Source organism: Heptranchias perlo, chromosome 10, assembly GCF_035084215.1.
Source record: "Heptranchias perlo isolate sHepPer1 chromosome 10, sHepPer1.hap1, whole genome shotgun sequence".
Lineage (NCBI taxonomy): Eukaryota > Metazoa > Chordata > Chondrichthyes > Hexanchiformes > Hexanchidae > Heptranchias > Heptranchias perlo.
Window position 1 is genome coordinate 18,778,297 of NC_090334.1, and position 24,484 is coordinate 18,802,780.

General features: G+C 42.1%; 1 protein-coding gene across 1 annotated transcript; it reads left to right on the forward strand.

The window, feature by feature from the left end:
• The first annotated feature begins 51 nt into the window (after window positions 1-51).
• synj2bp (synaptojanin 2 binding protein) lies at window positions 52-24,484 on the forward strand. Its single transcript, XM_067991280.1, has 4 exons — window positions 52-209; window positions 16,068-16,204; window positions 18,217-18,312; window positions 20,188-24,484. The coding sequence occupies exons 1-4, from the start codon at window positions 149-151 to the stop codon at window positions 20,302-20,304; spliced, it is 411 nt and encodes a 136-aa protein (XP_067847381.1). The 5' UTR covers window positions 52-148; the 3' UTR covers window positions 20,305-24,484.

The window sequence follows — 24,484 nt, forward strand, 5'->3', positions numbered from 1 at the left end:
AACCCGTACCTGTGCGCATGCGCGAGTTGTGCTCCCAAGTGCGCATGCACAAGGCGACTGGTCGGTGTCCGGTTGTGTGAGGTCCCGGATCGGCGAGTGTGCAGGCGGCGGGGGACTGAGAGTGGGGGCGGCCGCTTCTGCAATCAGCATGAGCTGCGCGTCATTCGACACCCTGACTGAGGAAATCCGCCTGAAGCGAGGGACTTCAGGTAATTAACCGTTAGGGTTGTGGGGGAGGAGCGAATGGGCGGGGAGGGCGAGAAGGGGGGCGGATGGGGAGGGAAAGGGGGGATGGGGCGTGCGAGGGGACGAGGGCGGACGGGGGGGCGTGCAAGGGGGCCGGGGGGCGTGCAAGGGGGCGGGGGCGAGCGAGGGCGGAGGTGGGGAGGTGAGGTGGGGGGGAGGTGAGGTGGGGGGTGGGGAAGGATGCGAGGGGTGTGGGCACGGTGGGCGGGCGAGGGGGTGTGGGCACGGTGGGCGGGCGAGGGGGTGTGGGCACGGTGGGCGGGCGAGGGGGTGTGGGCACGGTGGGCGGGCGAGGGGGTGTGGGCACGGTGGGCGGGCGAGGGGGTGTGGGCACGGTGGGCGGGCGAGGGGGTGTGGGCACGGTGGGCGGGCGAGGGGGTGTGGGCACGGTGGGCGGGCGAGGGGGTGTGGGCACGGTGGGCGGGCGAGGGGGTGTGGGCACGGTGGGCGGGCGAGGGGGTGTGGGCACGGTGGGCGGGCGAGGGGGTGTGGGCACGGTGGGCGGGCGAGGGGGTGTGGGCACGGTGGGCGGGCGAGGGGGTGTGGGCACGGTGGGCGGGCGAGGGGGTGTGGGCACGGTGGGTGGGCACGGGTGGGTGTGGGCACGGTGCGTGGGCGAGGGCGAGGGGGTGTGTGGGCACGGTGGGAAAGGAGAGGGTTTGTGGGGCATGGAGGTGTAGAGGAAGGGAGGGGATATGGGTGGGAGAAGGGAGGGGAGGGCACGGTGCCTGTGCCTGTGCTTGGGGGGAGGTGTGTGGTTTGCTTTTACAGGAGAGAAGGGAAGGAAAAGGTGTTTTGTGAGGTGGGAGTGGACGAGCAACAGGGCCAATTGCTCTCCCTTTCCCCAGATGGCGAGCCTGTGTTGTACATGAGTGAACCATCAGAGCAAGATTTGGGAGCGGTTAAAAGCTTTTCAGTTACAGCAAAGGTTCCTGTGTAATTTTCAGTTTCATTTTTTTTAACAAATATATTCATTTGATTCCTTTTTTTTATTATTTGAATAGCTTTTGGTTTTAAATTCAGACAGATAGATTTCCAGCTCTCCAAGTGTCTTTATCAGGAGTTCAAATTGTGCTGAGAAGGAGATCTCATATTTTATGCATCTATTGTACATACAGATCTAAATTCACATTTTATGGAGCCATTGTATATTTAAATATATATTCACAATATATTATTTGGTTGTATATTCTGACACATACTCATGAAGTCTCTGTACATTTTGATTGCAAAGTGCTTGTGGGAGGAATGTATCCAGGCTTCTTGGTTGACTGTGCTTGCCCTGGGAATAATATGGGTTGGGTGGGAGGGGGAGGAGATGAAGCACCATGTTTGGTCTTGGGTTCTGGGTGTTTGGAGTGGGGGAGGGAGACATAAGGTACTTGAACTAATTGACACATTTCTTGCAGCAGACCACCAACTAAAGATGATTAGGGGAGGTAGATGCAAGATGACCGATATTCTGTTTATATGAATCTGAGCAATATAAGTAACAAAATGATGTTAAAATGCTGGAAGTGATGATAAATACGGATCAAATAGAGAACATGAGTAAATAAAATATGGCTAAAGGAGAAAGATGAATGGAGTGAGCCTGCAGAATTATGTGTGCTTAAGAAAGGAAGGGGGGGGTAGAACTATTTGTCAGGCAGGGATTCTGTAACTGAGAAAAAAGGTTTTGGACATGGCAGTCTTTTTTGTTAGTTGTAGGGGGAAAATTAGTGATGGTGGGCAGGTATATTGTGAGAGGCTATAATGGTTGTTAAGTCTTCAGGTGTGATCATGAGGGATTTCAATCTTGTCAAATTTGATTGGGGTATGTAATGGAGACTATCTGCATGTGAGTGAGAATTTACTGAAGTTCTGTGGGACTTGTTTATAAAACAGCATGTAAACAAACCTACAAAGAGTGATCAATATGATGGGAGTAGAGAGGCCACGTGAGATGGCAAGGTCAAGGGGGTGGTTGTAAAATTGAATATAGTTTATAAGAAGGGAAATTAGAGCAGAGAGGGCAAGGTGAGTTAAGGTGGAGATTGAAATCTCCGAGGATGAGGAGTTTTTTAATGCAGAGGCTGAGGGAATGAAAATATCTGAGAAAATCGGGGTAGGGCTGGGGTGGAGCATGAGAATTTTAAAGGAGAGGTGAGGGGGCGAAACAAGATGAGGTAGGAGAAAGAGCAAGAGGAGTAGGGGGAGAGACCAAGGTAAGATTTGGTGGTAAGGGCCACACCGCTGCTACGGAAAGGTCAGATGGTATAGCCGGGGGTGCTTCATTAGGGGGCAATGTGTCACCAATGGTGAACCAAGTTTCTGTCAAAGCCATGATGTCAGTGCAGTCATCTACAATAAGGTCATGGGTGGCAAGGGTCTTGTTCGTGAGTGAATGGTCATTCTTGAAGGAAATACAGAGGAGGTGATCGGCCGGCAGAGTAGGAAGGGGCAGCGATGGGTGGGGTGAGTCGGAAAGGAAGGAGGTTGGCAAGATTAGCCTCCAGCAGGCAGGAAGGTCAGCGAGCGAGGTGCATTTTTAAAAAATTTGTTCATGGGATGTGGGCGTCGCTGGCAAGGCCAGCATTTATTGCCCTTGAGAAGGTGGTGAGGAGCCACTATCTTGAACCGCTGCAGTCCGTGTGGTGAAGGTTCTCCCAGTGCTGTTCGGTAGGGAGTTCCAGAATTTTGACCCAGCGACGATGAAGGAACGCCAATATATTTCAAAGTCGGGATGGTATAAGACTTGGAAGGGAACGTGCAGGTGGTGGTGTTCCCATGTGCCTGCTGCCGTTGTCCTTCTAGGTGGTAGAGGTCGTGGGTTTGGGAGGTGCTTTCGAAGAAGCCTTGGCGAGTTGCTGCAGTGCATCTTGTGGATGGTACACATTGCAGCCACAGTGCATCGGTGGTGAAGGGAGTGAATGTTTAGGGTGATGGATGGGGTGCCAATCAAGCGGGCTGCTTTGTCCTGGATGGTATTGAGCTTCTTGAGTGTTGTTGGAGCTGCACTCATCCAGGCAAGTGGAGAGTATTCCATCACACTCTTGACTTGTGCGTTGTAGATGGTGGAAAGGCTTTGGGAAGTCAGGAGGTGAGTCACTCGCCGCAGAACACCCAGCCTCTGACCACCTCTTGTAGCCACAATATTTATGTGGCTGGTCCAGTTAAGCTTCTGGTCAATGGCAGTTGGAGTTGCTACACATTAGACAGCTTCAATGGGCCCCTTCAGAGAATGGCATGACACAGAGGGCTGCTGTGAACTTATCTAAAGGTGATTCACACCCGGGATGGTGGCAGAAGAGTAGGGTGGATACGGAATAGTGAATGGTTGGGGTAGGGGTTGGTCAGCAAAGTAGTCTAGAGGGGAGAAATGTAAGGTTGCATGACTGGATGACAGGAAGGGGTGGAGCCAGGAGAGAAGGATCTACGAGGAGTCGAGAAAAGAGGGTGTGGGAAGGGAGATTAGAATTAATGAGCTCAGGTCCAAAGCAGCAGCCAAAATGCACACGTGAATGGACACAATGGGAATTCAGGTTACATAGGCATAGCAAAGTTCAGGATAGCTACATCCTGGTTTTAAACAAGAGGATAGGGAGGAGACACACGAGAGAGCCTGAAGTTAAAGTCAGAGGTCCTTTGGTGGGGTGAAGTAAACATGTAGTCAGATTGGAATGTAGACGAACAATATCCAGGTTTGGAGATACTAGTGGAGGGTGAGTGAGCCTGGAGGCTAATTGAAGGACAGTGTATCAGTCAGTGCATTGCTGGAGGTTGTTTAGTGGAAAATGTAGAGTCAACCATGAGACAGCATAGGTTGATCCAGGGGTCCAGCAGAGGTGAGTGGTCTCGGTGATTAGTACTGCACACCAACGGATCCAGCAGAGGAGTGAGGATCCACGGGAAATATTAACATTTGAAATATAGGAGATCTATACTAGGTAGCAGTAGTTTGTGGAAAATGCAATTGGCTTGATGTGACCGGATATGATTGTTTTGCTGGGACTCTGCTCCTAAGTGTACTGTTGTACTGGTGGAAGAGTAGAATGTGTGAGGTTTACACCGAATGACTAAATTGCAGAACATCTTCACAACTTGTGCATAAATTGTACCTACAAATTTGCAGGCTAGAAAAATCTAGGTGAATGTGTGACTATGGTTAGATTTTGGTTGTCAGAAGAAGTGTTTAATGGGGAGATTGAATATAATTGGTGGGATGATCGCACTTGCAATTGATGCAGTGACGTTTCTTGTGGTATGGTATACGTTTTGGTGTAATTCATGCCAAGTTCAGGTTAAAATAAGTCTTGGCTATAAGCTTTTAGAGCAGAAGTGCCACTTGATGAGAGCGGCCTGCTTCAAAGTGACATTGTCTTTATTGAAAGGTGTTTTGGCCAATTCCTTATTTATATATGAACACATGGCTGGAGAGGCTAGAACTAGGGGGCATAGTCTCAGGACAAGGGGTCGGCTATTTAAGACTGAAAGGAGGAATTTCTTCACACAGAGGGTTGTGAATCTTTGGAATTCTCTACCCCAGAGGGCTGTGGATGTTGAGACATTGAGTATAATCAGCGCTGAGATCGATAGATTTTTGGACTCTAACGGAATCAAGGGAGGGAAAGTAGAGTTGAGGTCGAAGATCAACCATGATCTTAATGAATGGCGGAGCAGGCCCAAGGGGCCAGGTGGCCTACTCCTATTTCTTATCTTGTCGCATTGTGCATAAGAACATAACAAATTATGTTGAAACACATCATTATGATGAATCATTTGCGCATTTTCTTCAAACAAACAAAAATCAGTAATTTCCTCCCTAGACCTCTCCACCACCCTCTTCCTTGCAGAATATTTTAACAATGGTGTATCCTTAATTGGCCGAGCTAATGGGCTGGATCTTGCTGGAGCGGGGCATCTTGCGGCGTACACAATTAGTTAGACTTTTCCCTGCACCCTTCAGCGCAAACTTTTTTTGTCATAACTCGTTAGAAGTGTGAGCTCTTAATGGCGGGGTGACGGGCAGTGGGGCATCTGGGACCTTAGTGAATGGCGGGACCAACAGTGTATCTCCTCAACCAATTATATTTAAGGATTGAGAAAGAAATAGAGGAACAACGGATGAGGGTGAATTAGAGTGGGCGAATTAATGTCATCATGTACAGAAAGGGAAATAGAGAGGGAAAGAAAAATTAATGTGCATATCCAGCAAGTTCTTAAAAAAAAAGGAGGCTAAGGGCAAGATGCCTTTTGTGCGAAGCAAACAACGGAGTGGCATAAATCGACCAGCAAGTTTTGGAGACTTGCAACTCACGGAGTATCTCTTAATCCCCTGAACGTGCTGGCCGATTTGCACATTAATTGTGTGCATCATTCACATGCCGTTATTTTTCCCGCAAGATTCGGCCCAATAATGTGGTTCTTGTATAAGTGAAGTGGTGCATTTAAATTACAAGTATGCTGAACAGACTGCAGCTAAGCATTCCCACCCACTGCAGTCTGATTTCACTGTCTGTCAAACTACTGAAGGCACTTCACTGAAACGCGATCATACAAAAATCAACACTGAGCCAAACAATGAGATATTAGGAGGGGTGACTAGTAGCTTGGTCATGGAGATAGGTTTTAAGGAGGGTCTTAACGGAGGAGAGGTTGGTGGACAGGTGGAGAGGTTTAGGGATAGAATTCCTGAGTGATGGGCTTTTAGACAGCTGAAGTCATGACCGCCAATGGTGGGGCAATGGGAGTGAGGGGAAGCACAAGAGGCCAGAGTTGGAGGAATGCAGAGTTCTCGGCGGGTTTTACGGCTGGAAAAGATTAAAGATAGAGAAAGACAAGACCATGAAGGGGTTTAAAGATGATGAGAATTTTACATTTGAGACGTTGATTATATGCATTTTGTCTGTGCAATGCCCTTTGCATGCGTATTGAAAAAATAAATCTTTTAAGTTTTTAACTTGATAAAGATGGATCATTGAGTGGAGAAAAAACTCTGATTAATGAGTCTTCAGCTTTAGTCAGTCTGCAAAAGCTGCAGAGCTACTTTTGAAATGCCAAAGTTGTTACTAATAATTGAAAGGTTAATATTATTGCTTTTAACTGATCAAATTTGAGCAGCACTATCCCATTGAAAGACTAGTCTTAACTCCGCATCGGCTGTTTCAGTAGAAATACAAGATTTTTACAGGTCTTGCTTTAGGATTCATCCTTTTGCATTTCCTCTTGCTCCCAATATCGAGACTACCCTGCCTAAAGGCTTCCTTCTTGGACCTCTCCATGGTGTTTGACCAAGCCATCCTCCTCCATCACCTCACCTCCTCGGCACCACCCGTGGTTACTACTTCTAGGTGCCCCAATCCAGAAGCTGTTTCTTCTGCCCTACATGGTCACCTCCGCTGAATCTAAAACCCACCCTGGCCCAACCTTAACGTCCTGGTTGGCCCAAGGTTGAGCTTCAAACCCAATATCTAATCCTTCAAGTTTGCTTCAATCTTCCCAACTTTGCCTTCCTTTGCCCCCCGCCTTGCAGCTGCTGTTACCAAAATCCTTATCCATGCCTTTGTCACCTCTAGACTCAAGTTCACCAGTGCCCTTCTCCCAACTTCTAATCTCCATAAACTCCAAGTTAAGGTGCCAGCCTTGACTAAGTAGCAGCACTTTCACCTCTGATTTAGAAGCCCCACTCCAGAGACTTGAGCACATAATCTAGGCTGACACTCCAGTGAAGTACTGATGGAGTTAAACCAAGACCCTGTCTGCCCTCTTCAGTGAACGTAAAAGATCTCATGGCACTTTTCAAAGAAGATTAGGGAATTCTCCTGGTGTTCTGGCCAACATTTATCTCTCAACCAATATCACTAAAGCAGGTTTTAGATCATATAACTCATTGCTGTTTGTGTGACTTTGCTGAGTACAAATTGGCTGCTGTGTTTCCTACAACTGTTGTTAAAATTGGATAGCCATGTGGTGAAGGATAGGATACTTTAGTTGCTTTCCAAGCCTTTATTCACAGAGATTCCTCTTACACACACCATACCCTAGCTAAGCTCGCCTGTAAAATGGATGAGAGTCCCCAATTGATACCCACCACCTGAATATAATTAATACTGATAGAAATTCATACAATTAACAACAGTGACTACACTTCAGAAATACATCATCGGATGTGAAAGGCTTTGGGACGCCCTGAGGTTGTGAAAGGTGCTATATAAAATAAGTTTTTTCTTTTTCCTCCCTCTTTCTCTCACTCTCCTCCAGAATTCAGCCCCCTAAATCCTAACCCATGCAATACCCAATAGATTGGAAAAAAGCTAATTTTAAGGGGATGAGAATGGAACGGGGAAGGTAAACTGGAAAAAAGTGTTACATAGGAACAGGAGTAGGCCATTCAGCCCCTCGTGCCTGCTCCGCCATTTGATAAGATCATGGCTGATCTGTGATCTAACTCCATATAACTGCCTTTGGCCCATATCCCTTAATACCTTTGGTTGCCAAAAAGCTATCTATCTCAGATTTAAATTTAGCAATTGAGCTAGTATCAATTGTCGTTTGCAGAAGAGAGTTCCAAACTTCTACCACCCTTTGTGTGTAGAAATGTTTTCTAATCTCGCTCCTGAAAGGTCTGGCTCTTAGACTCTGACTCCTAGAATCCCCAACCAGTGGAAATAGTTTCTCTCTATCCACCCTGTTGACAGACAGAGGTAGAACAGCAGTGGGAAATATTTTAAACGGTGATCAATAGAGTTCAGGAGAAATATATTTTTTAAAGAAAAGAACAAAAGTAGCCAATAATGAAACACCATGGATGAATAAAGAGATATGGATAAAATTGAAACTTAAAAAGGCGTACTGTAAGTACATAGACAATAAAGGAGAGGATGACAAAAGGGAATAAGAGGAGGTTAGGAAAGAAGTCAAAAAAACAATTAAGAAAGCAAAGAACAACTATGAAATTAAATTTTCAAGGGATATAAAAAGAAATAGTAAAGTATTCTACTGACACATAAATAACACAAGAAAAATCAGGATAGGGATAGGGCCACTAAGGGATGCACATGATAAACTCATAAGTAATGGCAGAAATATTCAATTGTTACTTTGCCTCAGTATTTACCAAGGAGACTAACATGGTGGGCATGACGTTAGAAGAAGAGATCAAAAAAGATATGAAGACATTTAGGATAGAAAGGAGATAGAACAAGTCCATGGAACTTTAGACCAGTTAGCTTAATGTCAGTGGTAGGTAAGATAATAGAATCTTTACTCAAAGATGTAATAGAAAAACATTTAGAAAACAAAAATATAGAGTAGTCAGCATGGATTTCAGAAGGGAAAGCAATGCTTGACCAACTTTATTGAATTCTTTGAAGAAGTAACGTAATAGACCGGGGTAATGCAGTAGATGTAATCTATTTGGATTTTCAAAGATAAGGTACGCATTGTAGAGTCATGACTAAGTTCAGAGCATGTGGAGTCAGGGGACAGATAGCAGAATAGATAGCAATCTGGCTCAAGATAATAGGTCTGCCATTTAGGACTGAGATGAGGGGGAATTTCTTCACTAAGGGTTGTGAATGTTTTGAATTCTCTACCCCAGAGGGCTGTGGATGCTGAGTCGTTGAGTATATTCAAGACTGAAATCGATGGATATTTGGACAATAAGGGAATCAAGGGACATGGGAATAGGGTGCGAAAGTGGAGTTGAGGTAGATCAGCCATGATCTAATTGAATGGCGGGTTAGATGAAGAGGGTTGGGAGGAGGTTCATGTGGAGCATAAATGTCAGCATGGACCAGTTGGGCCGAATGGCTTGTTTCCGTGCTGTGGACTCGATGTCCTGCTCACCCATTGCCCCCAGTCTGAAAGCTGTAAAGTAAGGGAGGCAACAACATCCATCCGAAGAGTGGATTTTGCAGAAGTCGCCACCTTTTCTGGGCACAAAAGGGTTGTCTGTTCTTGCCAATGTTTACAGTCCAGTGATATTTCTGGACTTGGCACTGGGGAATATACGATGAACAGAAACAAAGCTGCTAGTCACAACTCTAAAACAGTTGGATATATGCTCACTATGGTGCTAGTAGGACATGAGCATATGGTCTAAGGCTGACGCTTCAGTGTCGTACTGAAGAAGTGCCACATTGTCAGAGATGTTGAAGTGCAGCCGCCTCTGCCTGTTCACGTGAACACGGAAGATCCCATGGTACTATTCAAAGAAGAATAGCAGAATTCTTCCTGGCCAAAATGTATTCCTTAACACCATTAGAGCAGATTAACAGGTTATATACATCATTGCTGTTCATGGGCTTAGCTGTGCACCAATTGGCTGCCATTTTTGCCTACATAACTATATTTAGAGTAGTTCATCGCCTGTGAAGCACTTTGGGATTCCTCGGACTATGAAAGGTGCTGTATAAATGCAAGTTTGTTCTTTAACAAGCAAAGTACTGCAGATGCTGGAAATCTGAAACAAAAACAGAAAACGCTGGAAATACTCAGCAGGCATGGCAACATCCATGGAAAGAATAGACAAGTCATTTTGGGTATGGATGCCTCCTCAGAACTGGAAGATATTACTGATGAACAGCATTTAAAAAGGAACAGAATGGGGGCGGGGGGATTTAAAGGGAAATAACACGACAAACACACAAAATGAAATGGCCTTCATTGTGTTTGCACATTTGTGGTTGTTCCAGTGATATGGAATTCATTCTGCAGTATAAATCAAGTGGATGCCATAGAGTTCAGGCAACATTGCAGGACTGTTGCAATAATGGCATGTCCAAATTGGAAACTTGCCATGTAGGAAGTGACAGCATCCAGCCATGATAGTGTTGGAGCACTGACGAGAATCATAGTGTTTTAAAACATCTTTCCAGATTTTTACTAATGGAAAATCACATTTGCCATTTTCTTTCTACCCTTTCATGCACTCCTTATTTTCTAGAATGCCACACAAAGTGGAAGTTTACTTATGGTTGTTGACCGGAGGTCACCGGATACGGTTATTGGCTTAGTACGAAGAGGAGAAGAGTCAATTCTCTCTTAACTCTCAATTCGCTTTATTTACGTCGTTAGACCATATACATATAGCTTATACGTCTGGTTAGATATAGACATGCAGTTTGCACCAGGTTATACAGTTTTATACCCAAACTAAGATCTAAAAGCACACCCACTAGGTTTCTCTGACACTCCCTGAGTGGTCACAGAATATAAAGGCTAATACCTGAAAAGGAGAGCTGATGCTGGCCAGGCTTTCCGTTATCTCTCTCTTCCAACGTCGTCTCTACGTCCCTGACGTAGGTCCTTCCACTTCCGTGATGGTTGGTCTCCGGAGTCTTCGCTCTGGCTCCACGCCCCAGATTCCTCATTCTTATTCCGAATCTTATCTCTTCAAGCTGTGCTGTCTCTCTCTCTCCCTTTGGTTTAGGCTTGCTCACCTAGTCTGTGTCTTCTCCTCATTGGCTCTGTCCCAAGGACTTGGGTAGCATTACCTCATTACTCCTTTTCTAAATAAGGACTTGTGTCTCATCACACCTCCTTTGTCTTTCACAAAACTTAGCTAATTCAAACCGGTTCCAGCCAGCTCAGGCCAGCGACTGAACTCAGGTTACTTCAGTTCAAAAGTTGCTTTTGCCTGTGTATCAGCAGTTCGGAATAAACTCAGTAGTTTCTGCAGGCCCCTGGCCAACATGGTGTAAAGAAAGAAAATAAGTGCAGGATATATATTCATGCTGTTCTAGAGCCTTTTAGTCCCAACCTATATAAAATATATCCCGATGGATGGGTAGTAATTGAAAATCCTTGAACTTTTGCTTATGGCTGCACAATTCAATATAACTCTCAACTACAGAATTTTTTTTCTTTACTGGTATTTTCATGCGCAACTGGGTTGTTTTTCTAATAACCTTGACACCGAGCAGTTTCATTTCTATCATTAACCTCTTAAGCTTATTTACTAGAAGGCTTTCAAGTAATTTTACACCCACTCAGTTATATGCCGCTGATACTGTCAGTGGAGAAAAAGTGCCTGATACTCATTTTGAATAGGGGGAGAATTGAATATGGGTTATATCAAAGCTTTGGTGAATTTCCATACTAATGCTTTGTGTATCTTTCAGAAACCAAGGCTTAATTCCCAGACTCATTTCCACATCTGTGGCCACAATTAATGCCTGAGGGGGTCCATGATTTTGATCCTTTATTGTCTGTTTCTTGTTTATTCATCCTTGCTGCTTCCCAAAAAATCAAACTGTAGTAGCTGAAACATTAAAAACACTTGCAATCTTTTGTCAAGTGGGCAAGTGCTTCCTTTTATAGGTTAGTTCAGTGATAAACTGGTATCCTAGAGTGTACAAGGTGGCAAACAGTTCCCAAACACTATGGGACGTAGCAGAATATTTTTTTGTTGCTAGGTACACGCAATTTATGCATTAATTGCCATTCGCTGTATATTAAATTAAGAATCAAATTTTGTTGAAAAAACTCAAACACATAATTCAAGTTGTGATAATTATGTGCTGAACTCTAGCACCAGTTATTATCCTAATGGAATAATAGCTGAATTACTCAATCACTGCAGTCATAAGTAGGTTACATTGAACACACAAGTACTTTCATTTACATAATGAAACACAAACAGATGTTAAGTCACTGACGTCTCATTTTGTTTGTCAACTGGAGTTCTTCTAGAAACATTGTACAGCACAGATGAGCTTCTAATAGTAAATTAAAGTGCCCTCCTCAACCATGTCCTGACACCCTATTGTCCAAGTTATTTCCTTGGATTCTACATGTACATTTGCTTCAGAAAGGGGGAGAAAAGATTTTTCCTGCTTTCGCATACCATGTTTTACACCCTTGCAGTACTAAAATGGCAGCCTCTTACTATATTTCTACTCATCTTCGCCGCTGCAGCCTCCACTCTTTTAAAATCTTTTTCCTGCTGATCTCACTTTCCAACCTACCACCCCTCACACCCTCACCTACTGGGTCTTTGACCCTCTGGCTGTTGTAACTCCCTTTATGGCCAGGCACCATGGGCCTGCAAGAGCTCTGATCCATAGAAACATAGAAAATAGGAGCAGGAGTAGGCCCTTCGGCCCTTCGAGTCTGCTCCGTCATTCAATATGATCATGGCTGATCCTCTATCTCAATACCATATTCCTGCTCTCTCCCCATACTCCTTGATGCCTTTTGTGTCTAGAAATCTATCTAGCTCCTTCTGAAACATATTCAGTGACTTGGCCTCCATTGCCTTCTGTGGTAGAGAATTCCACAGGTTCATCACCTCATGAGTGAAGAAATTTCTCCTCATCTCAGTCCTAAATGTCTGACCCTGTATCCTGAGACTGTGACCCCTCGTTCTGGATCCCCCAGCCAGGGGAAACATCCTCCCTGCACCCAGTCTGTCTAGCCCCGTCGGAATTTTACGTTTCAATGAGATCCCCTCTCATTCTTCTAAACTCAAGTGAATACAGACCGAGTCGACCCAATCTCTCCTCGTACGACAGTCCTGCCATCCCAGGAATCAGTCTGGTGAAGCTTCGCTGCACTCCCTCTATGGCAAGTATATTCTTTCTTAGGTAAGGAGACCAAAACTGCACACAATACTCCAGGTGTGGTCTCACCAAGGCTCTGTATAACTGCAGTAAGACATCCTTGCTCCTGTATTCAAATCCTCTTGCAATGAAGGCCAACATACCATTTGCCTTCCTAACTGCTTACTGTACCTGCATATTTGCTTTCAGTGACTGGTGTACAAGGACACCCAGGTCCCTTTGTACATCAACATTCCCCAATCTATCACCATTTAAATAATACTCTGCCTTTCTATTTTTCCTTCTGAAGTGAATAACTTCACATTTATCCACATTATACTGCATGTGCCATGTATTTGCCCACTCACTCAACTTGTCTAAATCGCCTTGAAGCCTCTTTGCATCCTCCTTACAACTCACAATCTCACCTAGTTTTGTGTCGTCAGCGAACTTGGAAATATTACAATTGATTCCCTCATCCAAATCATTGATATATATTGTGAATAGCTGGGGCCCAAGCACTGATCCCTGCGGTACCCCACTAGTCACCGCCTGCCACCCCGAAAAAGACCCATTTGTTCCTACTCTCTTTCCTGTCTGTTAACCAATTTTCAATCCAGGCCAGTATATTACCCCCAATCCCATGTGCTTTAATTTTGCACACTAACCTCTTATGTGGGACTTTATCAAAGGCCTTCTGAAAATCTAAATAAACCACATCCACTGGTCCTCCCTTATCTATACCAGTCACAGCCTCAAAAAACTCCAGTAGGTTTGTCAAACATGATTTCCCTTTCATAAATTCATGTTGACTTTGTCTAATCCCGTTGATATTATCTAAGTGTCCTGTTATCTCATCCTTTATAATAGACTCTAGCATTTTCCCTACTACTGATGTTATGCTGACTGGTCTGTAGTTCCCTGTTTTCTCTCCCTCTTTTTAAATAGTGGAGTTACATTTGCCACCCTCCAATTTGCAGGAACTGTTCCACGATCTATAGAATTTTGTAAGATACAACTAATGCATCCACTATTTCCATGGCTACCTCTTTTAGTACTCGGGGATGCATATTATCAGGCCCTGGGGATTTATCGGCTTTCAGTCCCATTAATTTCTCTAGCACTATTATTTTACTAATACTAATTTCCTTTAATTCCTCCTTCTCACTAGTCCCTTGGTTCCCTAGCATTTCTTCGAAGTTATTTGTGTCCTCTTCTGTGAAGACAGAACCAAAGTATTTGTTTAATTCCTCTGCTATTTCCCTGTTCCCCATTATAAATTCTCCCGCTTCTGACTGTAAGGGACCTACATTTGTCTTCACTAATCTTTTTCTTTGTAGAAGCTTTTACAGTCCACTTTTATGTTCCTTGCAAGTTTATTCTCATACTCTATTTTTCCCCTCTTAATCAATCTCCGGGTCCTTTTTTGCTGAATTGTAAACTGCTCCCAATCCTCAGGCTTGCTACTTTTTCTGGCAACTTTTATATGACTCCTCTTTTGGATCTAATACTATCCTTAATTTCTTTTGTTAGCCATGGTTGGGTCGCTTTTCCTTTTGTGTTTTTGCGACAGAAAGGAATGTATAATTGTTGCAATTCATGCATTCCTTCCTTAAATGTTAGCCATTGCCTATCCACCATCATGCCTTTTAATGAAGCTTCCCAATCTATCATAGCCAACTCACTCCTCATATCTTCGTAGTTTCCTTTGTTTAGATTTAGATCTGCCATCATCTCTAGATCTTTCACCCGATCCTAAGTCCCATCACTGCTATCATTGGGCCTCTTCCCAATACCACAAGCCACCAACCCACTATATCCACTTGCTTAGTGTTCCCTCTCCATATTTCCATTCAAAATTCCCTTCCCCATTCTCATTCACATTCCTGCTTTCCTTGCTAATCCTATACCAAATATGGCCACAGTAAAATGCTTACAGCCAAACGGTATCAGCCACAAAAACTGAAGCTAAAATCAGCAAATGCAGAAAGACAAAGGAATTCACCAAACACTGGCACAAGAACAGAAACAAGCATGCAAAATAAACAAAATCAATCATAACTGGATTTCATATCATCATGTTTATATACAATTTATATAATTGAATTGCATACTAACATTGATTTATTTTCATATTTATATGTAATTCCAAATATTGCATCATTTTCTAACATTTGACTTCCTTTGAGCAGTGTACTATGAAGTACGTATTTACCAGCAAGTGCATAGTTAACAGCAAATGAGATGATGTACTGTTTTATAAGGACATAAGTATTATCCTTTGAAGTGCTCAATGTATTCTGTTGATGAGGTTAAGCTGTGTTCCTTTAAGGCCGACTTTGTGTAATAATATATTGTGCATTACATGATGTAACACTCCTCCTTATGAAACAACATCCAATTTATCAAGAATGCCACAGGAGATCCACAAGTAAGTATAAATATCTATCAGATGTGCAATATGTCTAGGGTGCATCGAACACACTGCAGATGGCACAATTTTACACGTGTATGAATCACAGAAAGCTAGTGATTGACCTGGAGGCTGAAAATTACATGGGTAGAATTGCCCTCTGACCCCATGAATTTACAACTTTAGTGGCCTTAAAGGGACAGGCCTGATTAGCAGCCAAGCATCATAACCATGCAGTAGCCCCCAGACTTCCTATAAGCAATAGCACAGGAGATTCACTAGTGTATCTAATTTAGTAGGATAAAAGGAAGTTGATTTTACTTAATTTTCATCATATTTTAGTCTGCTGTAAAGAAATTGCATCAGTCACAAAAATGCTGTGTTCTAACAAGGCAACGATTGAGCAGCACATTCTCTGTTGAATGTGTAACAAGTACTTTCATTTATATTAAGAATGTAGAATTTAGAATAAGCCTATTATCAGACACATTAGCTAATGGCTGGACCAAGCATCTAAATATTTAAATGCTTCAAAAAGGCAAGTGAGCTTCAATCCTGCTGGGAGGGTATAGAACGTGCTTCTTTAACCAAAAAAAAATGATTCAGATGTAGGATATAGCATGTCTATGTACTTTTTCCTTTTGCTGATTGTTATCGAAGTTTGCCACAAGAATGTCTATGCACTTAAAATGGATTCAGCCTATTCATGCAATATAAATAAATGTCCTGTTCAAAGTTGCTCAAAAGGCTGCTGTTGGATAGCTTTTTTTTTGAAGAAATGCAGATTATTGCAAATGTTCACTTTACTGCAGTCACTGGCAGATGCAGCAATATTTTTTATTTTCCTGTTAACTGAGTTTACATGTGGCTTTGTTTTTCTGTAGGGCTGGGATTCAATATTATTGGAGGAACTGATCACCAGCACATTTGTAATGGCAGTGCAATCTTTGTAAGCAAAATTAAAGATGATGGACCTGCAGCTCTTGATGGGCGTTTAAAGAAACGAGACCAAATCTTAGCAGTAAGGCATCTAACCTATTTCATTTTGAACACTCCATGGGGGTGATTTTAACTTTTGGTGATAGTGTAAAACGATCAATATTGGATCAGCTGCCCATTATACACCTCTCTCAATTTTCCTTTCCATCGACTTCAATGGATGGTTGATCAGATATCACCCATTTTACACTATCGATTAAAGTTAGAATTACCCTCTCCCGCTGTGTAATCTGCTTTACCTGCTAGACTGACTAACTCAGAATTCCCCCTGTAGGAAGGCAGAAGTTTGTGCTCGTGCCTTGCAAAAATTAAGTGATATAATTAGTTCGCTTCCATGAATTGTGAATAGCACAACCGTATTTTTTGGCAGGATAAGGTTGGCTACTTAGAAGCGGAACACGCACAAGCAGTGTCTAGAACGTTGTCCTTTAACACCCCTCCCCCTTACATCTACTAAAGGTGGTGACAGCTCTGTGGATTCTGCTATCTCTCCATCAGGTCCTCATATCTGAGCCGGTGATGTCTGAGCACCGGTGCCAGTGGGCTATTTCACTTTGGAAGACTAGTAATGTCCACACGCAATGGACCGGATTCTGCTGTGAGCAGTGAACGAATGATGCCAGCCGTTCATTAGATTTGCACCTGCCCATAGACTTTGAGCTTTTGCACGGCAAGTCCTGATAACGGGACAGCCATTCAACGCGGCGCCCTCCACAGACCATCTGGGACCTGTGTGAACAGGGCAAGCAGCTGTGTATCTCCTTAATCAATCAGATTAAAGAATCGTTAATAACAGCAGAGTCTGAACCAGGAAGTGTAAGTTTAAAATAGTGAATTCAATTTCAAATCAGGTACAGAAAGCGACATAGAGGGGGAAAGAAAGATTGAATTAAGAGACAGATTAAAATTACTTTTTTTTAAATGTCCAACAATAATTAAAATCTGAAGGATTGAGACTCCACACTTGTAAAAGTTAATTTTCAGTGCCAGAGAGGTTGTTTCACACTAAGACTTACCAGGTTGTTAAAATGGTACTTAGATTTGAAATGGCAAGTTTAGTCTCTACCTGCGTGTCAGTAAAGGAACTTCACGCCGTTCAATACATTTGAATGGGGAGCCAGCCGGTGAGATGCTGATGATTTTCGCGCTGCTTTTGGAGGAGCTTTGCATCTCGGACAGCAACTTCCAGATTTCTGCATTTAACTGCGCAGGTTGCCAGAAGTTGCTTTCTGATTTGCATGTGAATAAAAGTGAGCGCTGTTAGCCTCACCATTATTTTTACAGCACAGTCCAGCCCATTGTATGTTTTCTGACTGTGGTGGTGGGGGGAAGCTGACTCTTTCTCTTGGGAGTCGAGGGGAGGGCCCCCCCCCCCCCCAAGGATGCTGAGGTCAATTGCAGCATTTCAACTACTACCTAGAGTGAGATCAGCAAACACAGCAGAAACTGGTGCTCAAAGCTGTGACCACCTGGTTTCTGTAGATAACTACTCACTGCTAAGCACCGAAGCACCAAGTGATGAACCTAGACAATGAGTGTTGGCAGACAATTTAATTTTGGTGGACATCACAGCCACACACACAGCGGGAGTCACTGCATAGCAATCAGGAGTGGGAATGACTTTCTTCCCTCCCCACCCCCATCCCCACCTCTTCAGATCAAGGACACTGAGGCCATTCATAGGGCCCCTACTTACCCTGGCTGGAATCAGCTAACTCAGCACAGACAATGAATTGAACTTGGGACCTTCTTTAATTCAGTATTGGCTTAATACTAAATTAAACGCTACTGATCGTACTCAAGTGTGAATACAATTGAACTTGACTTCCCTACTAGAACTAGAATGATTTAATAGTGGCTCCAGCTGGTGTTATGACTGAAGATAATTAATTTTTGGCTTTTGGGTTATGCAATTAGTTTTGTTACGTTAGACCCATTAACCCTTTTACAGCCACAGAACTGTGCTTGACTTATATAAATTGCACTCCAACCTCACCAGTAACTTTTTTGAATAAATTTCCTTTTGCCAATTAGATCAATGGGCGAGAGCTCTGCAACGTGACCCATCAGGAGGCAGTGGAAATATTTAGAAATTCAGGTGATGAGGCGACGCTACTGGTTTTAAAAAAGGTAAAGTGTGCGTGTTGATTAGCCCAACTCTGCTTTCTGGCTCCTTCAAGACGTCACAATGGTGCTAATGTCTTGCAAAAACTCGTGGGGCATTTTCTTTTTTGGCGAGACTCTTGGAGATATTGACATTGTTTTGAATCTTCCATTTTGAAGAGGACTAATTTGCTGGGTTATGGGGAGAAAGCTGGGTTGTGGGACTAAATTGGACAGCTATTTCTACGAACCGGCACAGGCACAACGGGCCGAATGGCCGTCTCCTGTGCTGTATGATTCTATGATTCCATCTCCAAGTAGCCCCTTGGCTGAGGCACTGATGCAAATAATGACTCCTGGAAACGTGAAGAGCTCCAGTTAGTTATTGAGTCAACCTTGGCTCAGTGGTCGTACTCTTACCTCTGAGTCAGAAGGTTGTGGGTTCAAGTCCCACTCCACAGACTTGAGCACATAATCTAGGCTGACACTTCAGTGTGGTACTGAGGGAGTGCTGCACTGTCAGAGGTGCTGTCTTTTGGATGCGATGTTAAATCATCTCAGGTGGATGTAAAAGATCCCATGACACTCACAATTTTCGAAGATGAGTAAGGGAGTTCTCCCCAGTGTCCTGGCCAATATTTATCCCTCAACCAACATCACTAAAATAGACTATCCAGTCATTATCTCATAGCTGTCTATGGGACCTTGCTGTGTGCAAATTGGCTGCTGCGTTTCCTACATTACAATAGGGACTGCATTTCAAAAGTACTTAATTGGCTGTAAAGCGCTTTGGGACATCCTGAAGCTGTGAAATCCGCTATATAAATGCAAGTTCTTTGAATCCTCCATTGGGAAGAATATCTATCAGTGTTGGCAGTTATGAAACATTTTGCATTTCACAAAGCTGTTGTTTATTAAGCAAGCGTCCTTGCTACTGACTATGGCTGGTGCATGGTTAGCTCTGCCACACACATTTTAGTCTGCTTCAGTCGATGTACATTCAGTCTTAAGGATCTGGCTGTTCTAACCTCCTGATTCATGAAAGGGGTAGAATAAGAATCTTCCGTTGAAGTCAATAGAAGTAAAATTCGAGAGATGTAAAATGGGCTGCTGATTCGCTATCACCCGTTTTACACTCTCGCACAAAGTCAAAATTTATACCTTGTGTTTAAAATCAGGGCTAATTAAAATTGTGACAAGGCCTTTAACAGGAAAAATTATTTTGATAATTCTTACCTGTCAGCCCCTGTTTGTGAAGGTTTCATCAATGCCCTGGTTACATTGGTGAGGAAAGTTACTCGCAATGTATTGTAATTCTCAAAGTAACATTATTCTCAGTTTTTTTGAACATTCAGAAATGAACTGTGGCTGATTATGCATTTATGCAACAATTAGGACTCCTCATACCATAATGTAGATGGGAATTTGTTAGCAGCCAAGCGGAGAAGCCAAACCGTACAATAAACAGCTAAAGCAAAACAGTTGTATTACATTTACTCCCATAGGACACTCCAGATCCACTAGGGAAAGTTTGTTTACCAGCAAAAGTATCACAAATTTAGCCTGGGCCTCTGAGGAATCAATAAGTCACTTCACACATGATTGGTGAAAACATTTTGAAGACATTCAGGGCTTACATTAGCCTGCTTTTTGCTCAAAAGCTCAATATTTTAGAAACCAACTTTTTAAGCCAAACGGTGCTGAACTGTATATGCACTGTCATAGGTTTCTATGAGTCCAGAAGCTATGCCAGCTGGGAAAAAAAAATTGGTATATTAACACCCAAAATGGTGATTAAACTGAAGCTTGAGAAACATGGGTGTGTTTTGAAAGCTAGAAATACAGTTTGGATCTTTTGGAGTTTTATTTCATTCCACTAATATATTTAATCTTTTCTTTCAGATAAGAATCAAGAATAATCAAAACGACGAGTCTGCTTTATCACCACTAGTATTGGCAGCACTAGGTATAACAGTGTTGGCAATGTTTGTATATGTGAAATATCGCCGTAGGTTATGAAGAAACAAACACCCACATCTTTTAACGTAGGCCAAAAATGTTTGATATCCAACATTTGCTGCTGCTTATTTGTGTGCCTAGCCAGATGTTAACTGAAATTTGTCAGCGACTATAGGATCTTAAAGGGAACGTACACATCCATAGATGGTCTGAGTCATTTATATGCCTCAGAATTCAGATAATAAGTTGCAATGCTTTGCGGCTTTCTCCATTATTTCCTGGATGTAATTTTTGTGAAGAGCCGAATGAAGATCTCCTATAATTAGAGGACGCAAACAATGGTGCAACCTATACACTGGAATTTTTTAAAAACAGGACTTAGAAGATTCTGCAGGAGTAAGCGATCAAGCAAAGTTTTCATAGCTAGAAGGCATTAAAAAAAAATTAAGGGTTAAAATCTCTCTGAAATTTCAGTGTAGGGTCTCTTAGACACTGGAGGAAACCCTGTATAGAATCCAGTTGAGTAATCTATGGGTTCTGACAGTTAATATCTCCCAACAGCTGATTTTCTGTAAGTTCTGTGTTCAAACAGTTGAGTGTATTAGAAAATACAACACCTGCACTATTTGTGTGTTATAGAATCACATTTCTCAAAATATAGTGGTTGAAATATTTTAAAACCTTAAAACAGTACGGACCAAATAGTGACTGTTTTTCACTTAGCAAATTTCCAACACTTTAATTCCATACTGTGCAATCTGAGTCAATTTTACAATTTTTACTAGGTTGTCTCATTGGCAGCGCATGAAAGTAACTAGGCACAACTTTTGAGAATATACCAACATAAGGATTTATAGTGTGCCAACCATGTTTTCTGACTTCATAAACTTCACTACAGCATTTGTACCTAAACCATGTAACTTGAGTAATTTTGTGTACTATAGTCCTGTTGCCTAATTAGTAAAGTTAATTGCATCTTGTCGTAGAATGCTGTATTAACCAGTCTGCATAGTTCCCATGTAAAGGTTTTCCAACAGAGTTCTGTACTATATTTCAATTTGGAAGTCTTGCTGCACTAGCAGGTTTACTTCATAATGCTGCAATGACTTCACAAAATCTGAGATATTCATATGTTGGGCTGAAACAGGGGAACTATCGAGTATTTTATTCGTTTTACTATCTATTTTCAAGAAAATTAACCTACTGTTACAGCTGTTTGGCTTTCAAAATGGTTATTGCAGATTGATGAAATAGATGCTATAAATTAATTCCTGCAAGACCCAGCTTATGTCAATTATTTTAGTCAGTCAGACACACTAAATGCTAATGTTGGACAAATCCCTAGGAAACAAGTCCTGTACACATTGCCACAACCGTTTTGTGCCTCTTGCAGATAAGTCCTGCACATTTTCTGCTGGTACAGCTGATTATGCAGTTCTGAATTTTAGTGCTTAAAATGAGCACTCTGCCTCAACTCCTTTGGCTGCTGGATATACTCCATGTCAAAAGTTGCAGTAGGCTAATACAATTGCCAAGTCTGTTTGAGTCACACCTCCCCAGCTGGCTGGTCACCAAGCCATGGTAAAGATTGTGGATGAGTCTCTGGCCCTCACTGACCTGCTGTTCCAGTTGGAAGAGACTATGAGGCTTATTGCCAACAAGCTGAATAATGAAGAACATTTTTTACAAAAATCCTGCCAAATGTTTTTGGTTCTTTGGGATATACTACGGAACTCCTGCCGAAATAGGATTACGATGTTGCTCAGGAGTCACAAACCAAAACGTGACTGCTATTGAAACTACCTATGACCTACAAAAAAATGTACTTTCCCCCCCATTTACTATCCAGTTGTTTTAATATTCATGTGTCACTTACTGTTGATAGTGTATACTAATGGATTAAAATACATACACTGTTTACATGTTTGATTTGAAATCTAAAAAGACACAGTTTGGCAGTGGTAACTGACAAACACTTCAGTTTAATGTGTTTTCCAATGTGCTGTGCAGTATCCATTTTTCCTTCCACTTTAAGGTTCCATTATCCTTTAAAGAGGAATAGATGGATAACGTGCTTCCACTTTTTTTTTCTATTCTTATGCCAGGCCTGCATGTAAATAGGCAAAGTTGACTTATCCTGAGTTTGCCCCCTCTGTTGGTAAAGTGCATAGGGCTGGTGCACTGAAAGATCAATACTGCATGTTAATTTTCTGTCATCTTTTGGCTTAAAAAGGATACACGTCACAGCCTTCAATCTGTAATTTTGTTTTTTTTTAAACTTTCAGCTTAAGTCTATTTTACAACAATCTACTGTTTAAAAATTAACACATTTCATGGGAACTTGATGGCAATTTTTGTTCTAATTCAAAAATCCCTTTAAATGTGATTTAAAGAAAAAAAATCCAAATATTGTACAAAATATTTTAACTGGCAATGTGCTTTTATAATACTGTCTTCCTACTTCAGCCCAAATCAGGTAGACGTTGTAGAACCACACCACATATGGAAATCTCTGGGATTGTACATATTAGACCAATAGAACATTGTGTTTTTTGAATTGTAATGTACATAGAAATTTCAAGCCATCTCCATATCTGGGTATTGAGCCTGTGGTTTGAATAGCAAGTTAAAGGAAAATTGTCTTAATTTCCAATGGCATTCTAGAAGAGCCTGTTTAACAGAACCGCCAAGGACTTCACAGTACATAATGTGCATTCCTGCAAAAGTGTTTGAATGTGCAAGTACTTTTCTAGAACACGGGGGACTGACCTCAGTGTGAAGTATATCTTAACAGTAGATGGGGACCTTTCTGTAGAAGCCCGATTACAAATTCAAATTGGCATTGCACGCTTTCGTAAGTGACGACCCACCAATGACTACAATGTCTGAACATACAGGGCCCTGTTGGGAAACCTTGATCTAATTAAAGCACATGCCTTAACTCCTGCCTTGATCAGCTGTCTGTTCCCTGCTGCAGTACAGAACCTTTTGTAGTTTAATACTATGCCAATGTTGAAGATTGTAAGCAGGGATACTGTCCTGTGTAGAGAAATCAAAGTTTCATGGCTGAAGTAAACATGAGGCAATAAACATTGTAATATCAGCACACCCTATCCTTGTATGCTGGCACTACCTTTGTTAGCCTCTCTACGTGTTATTTTCTCAGACTGTAGTATGTTAATTGTAGCATGTATCTTGCTTTATAACCTGCAAGCTGCTTGGCTTCCAAGAACTGTTGCAAGGATGAAGATGAATTTTAGGTCTCAGACACTGTAAATGAGTAACTTCGGGGAAAAAAGTGTGCTGTATAATTTTGTTTAAAACAATCAAAGAAATCTTGCACGAAAATCTATAGCTGATCTGGTAAAATATTTTAAACCAACAATTACAATTTTTATATAAAAATGTTTTTATTTGAACAGAAGAGCTTTGCCGCCAGTTTAATCCTAAACTTGTTTGATCTATAAGCGTGGTAAAATGGGGTTAACAGTAGTCACATATGGCAACTTTTGTTTCACGACTATAATTTGCAATATTAGTACAATATGGGCTATACATTGGCACAAATAATCTCCTTCATTTGGTGTGACAGATCATTGATAACTTCATCTCAAAAATGTAGTCTCTTGTTACATGCTGCCTTTGCTATACCTACTTCCGCCAACTGTGCTGAAACCATTAGTTCTTTTCCTAGTGCCAGTGCCTGCTGTGGGAGTGATGCCAAATGCTGCCTTTAGTAGTGAGGTTTTTTTTAAATGAGGTTTTAATATCAGTTTCAATATAACTTCACCTTTTCTATGAAGATGAAAATAAAACTGCCAGAACTGACACTTTTAATTGATGTGTGCATTCAATGTGTTAATGAAACCACGTCCTTTTTGTCCATGTGTTGCCTAGATTTATAATCAAAATGGTCATTTTGGTCATAAAGTTTGATTTTTATATATAGTAAGAGTATAGACCTGAAGTGCTGCTAATTAACTTTGAAAATTGTATAATGGTTGAAAAATATAGTCTTTATGACTGCAGTAATGTTAATGAGCATGTTGTGAAGGTCTGATCTATATCACTACCAATGCAGTTAGGCATTTGAACAAAAATGGATGCTTTGCAAAAATTATGACTGCTACAAAACAAATGTATCCAGATAAAAATGTTATATTTATGTATAATTCTGTAGAGGAAATGCCTGAAATAGAACCATTACTGTAATGCTATTCATAAAGTTACTTGTCAAATA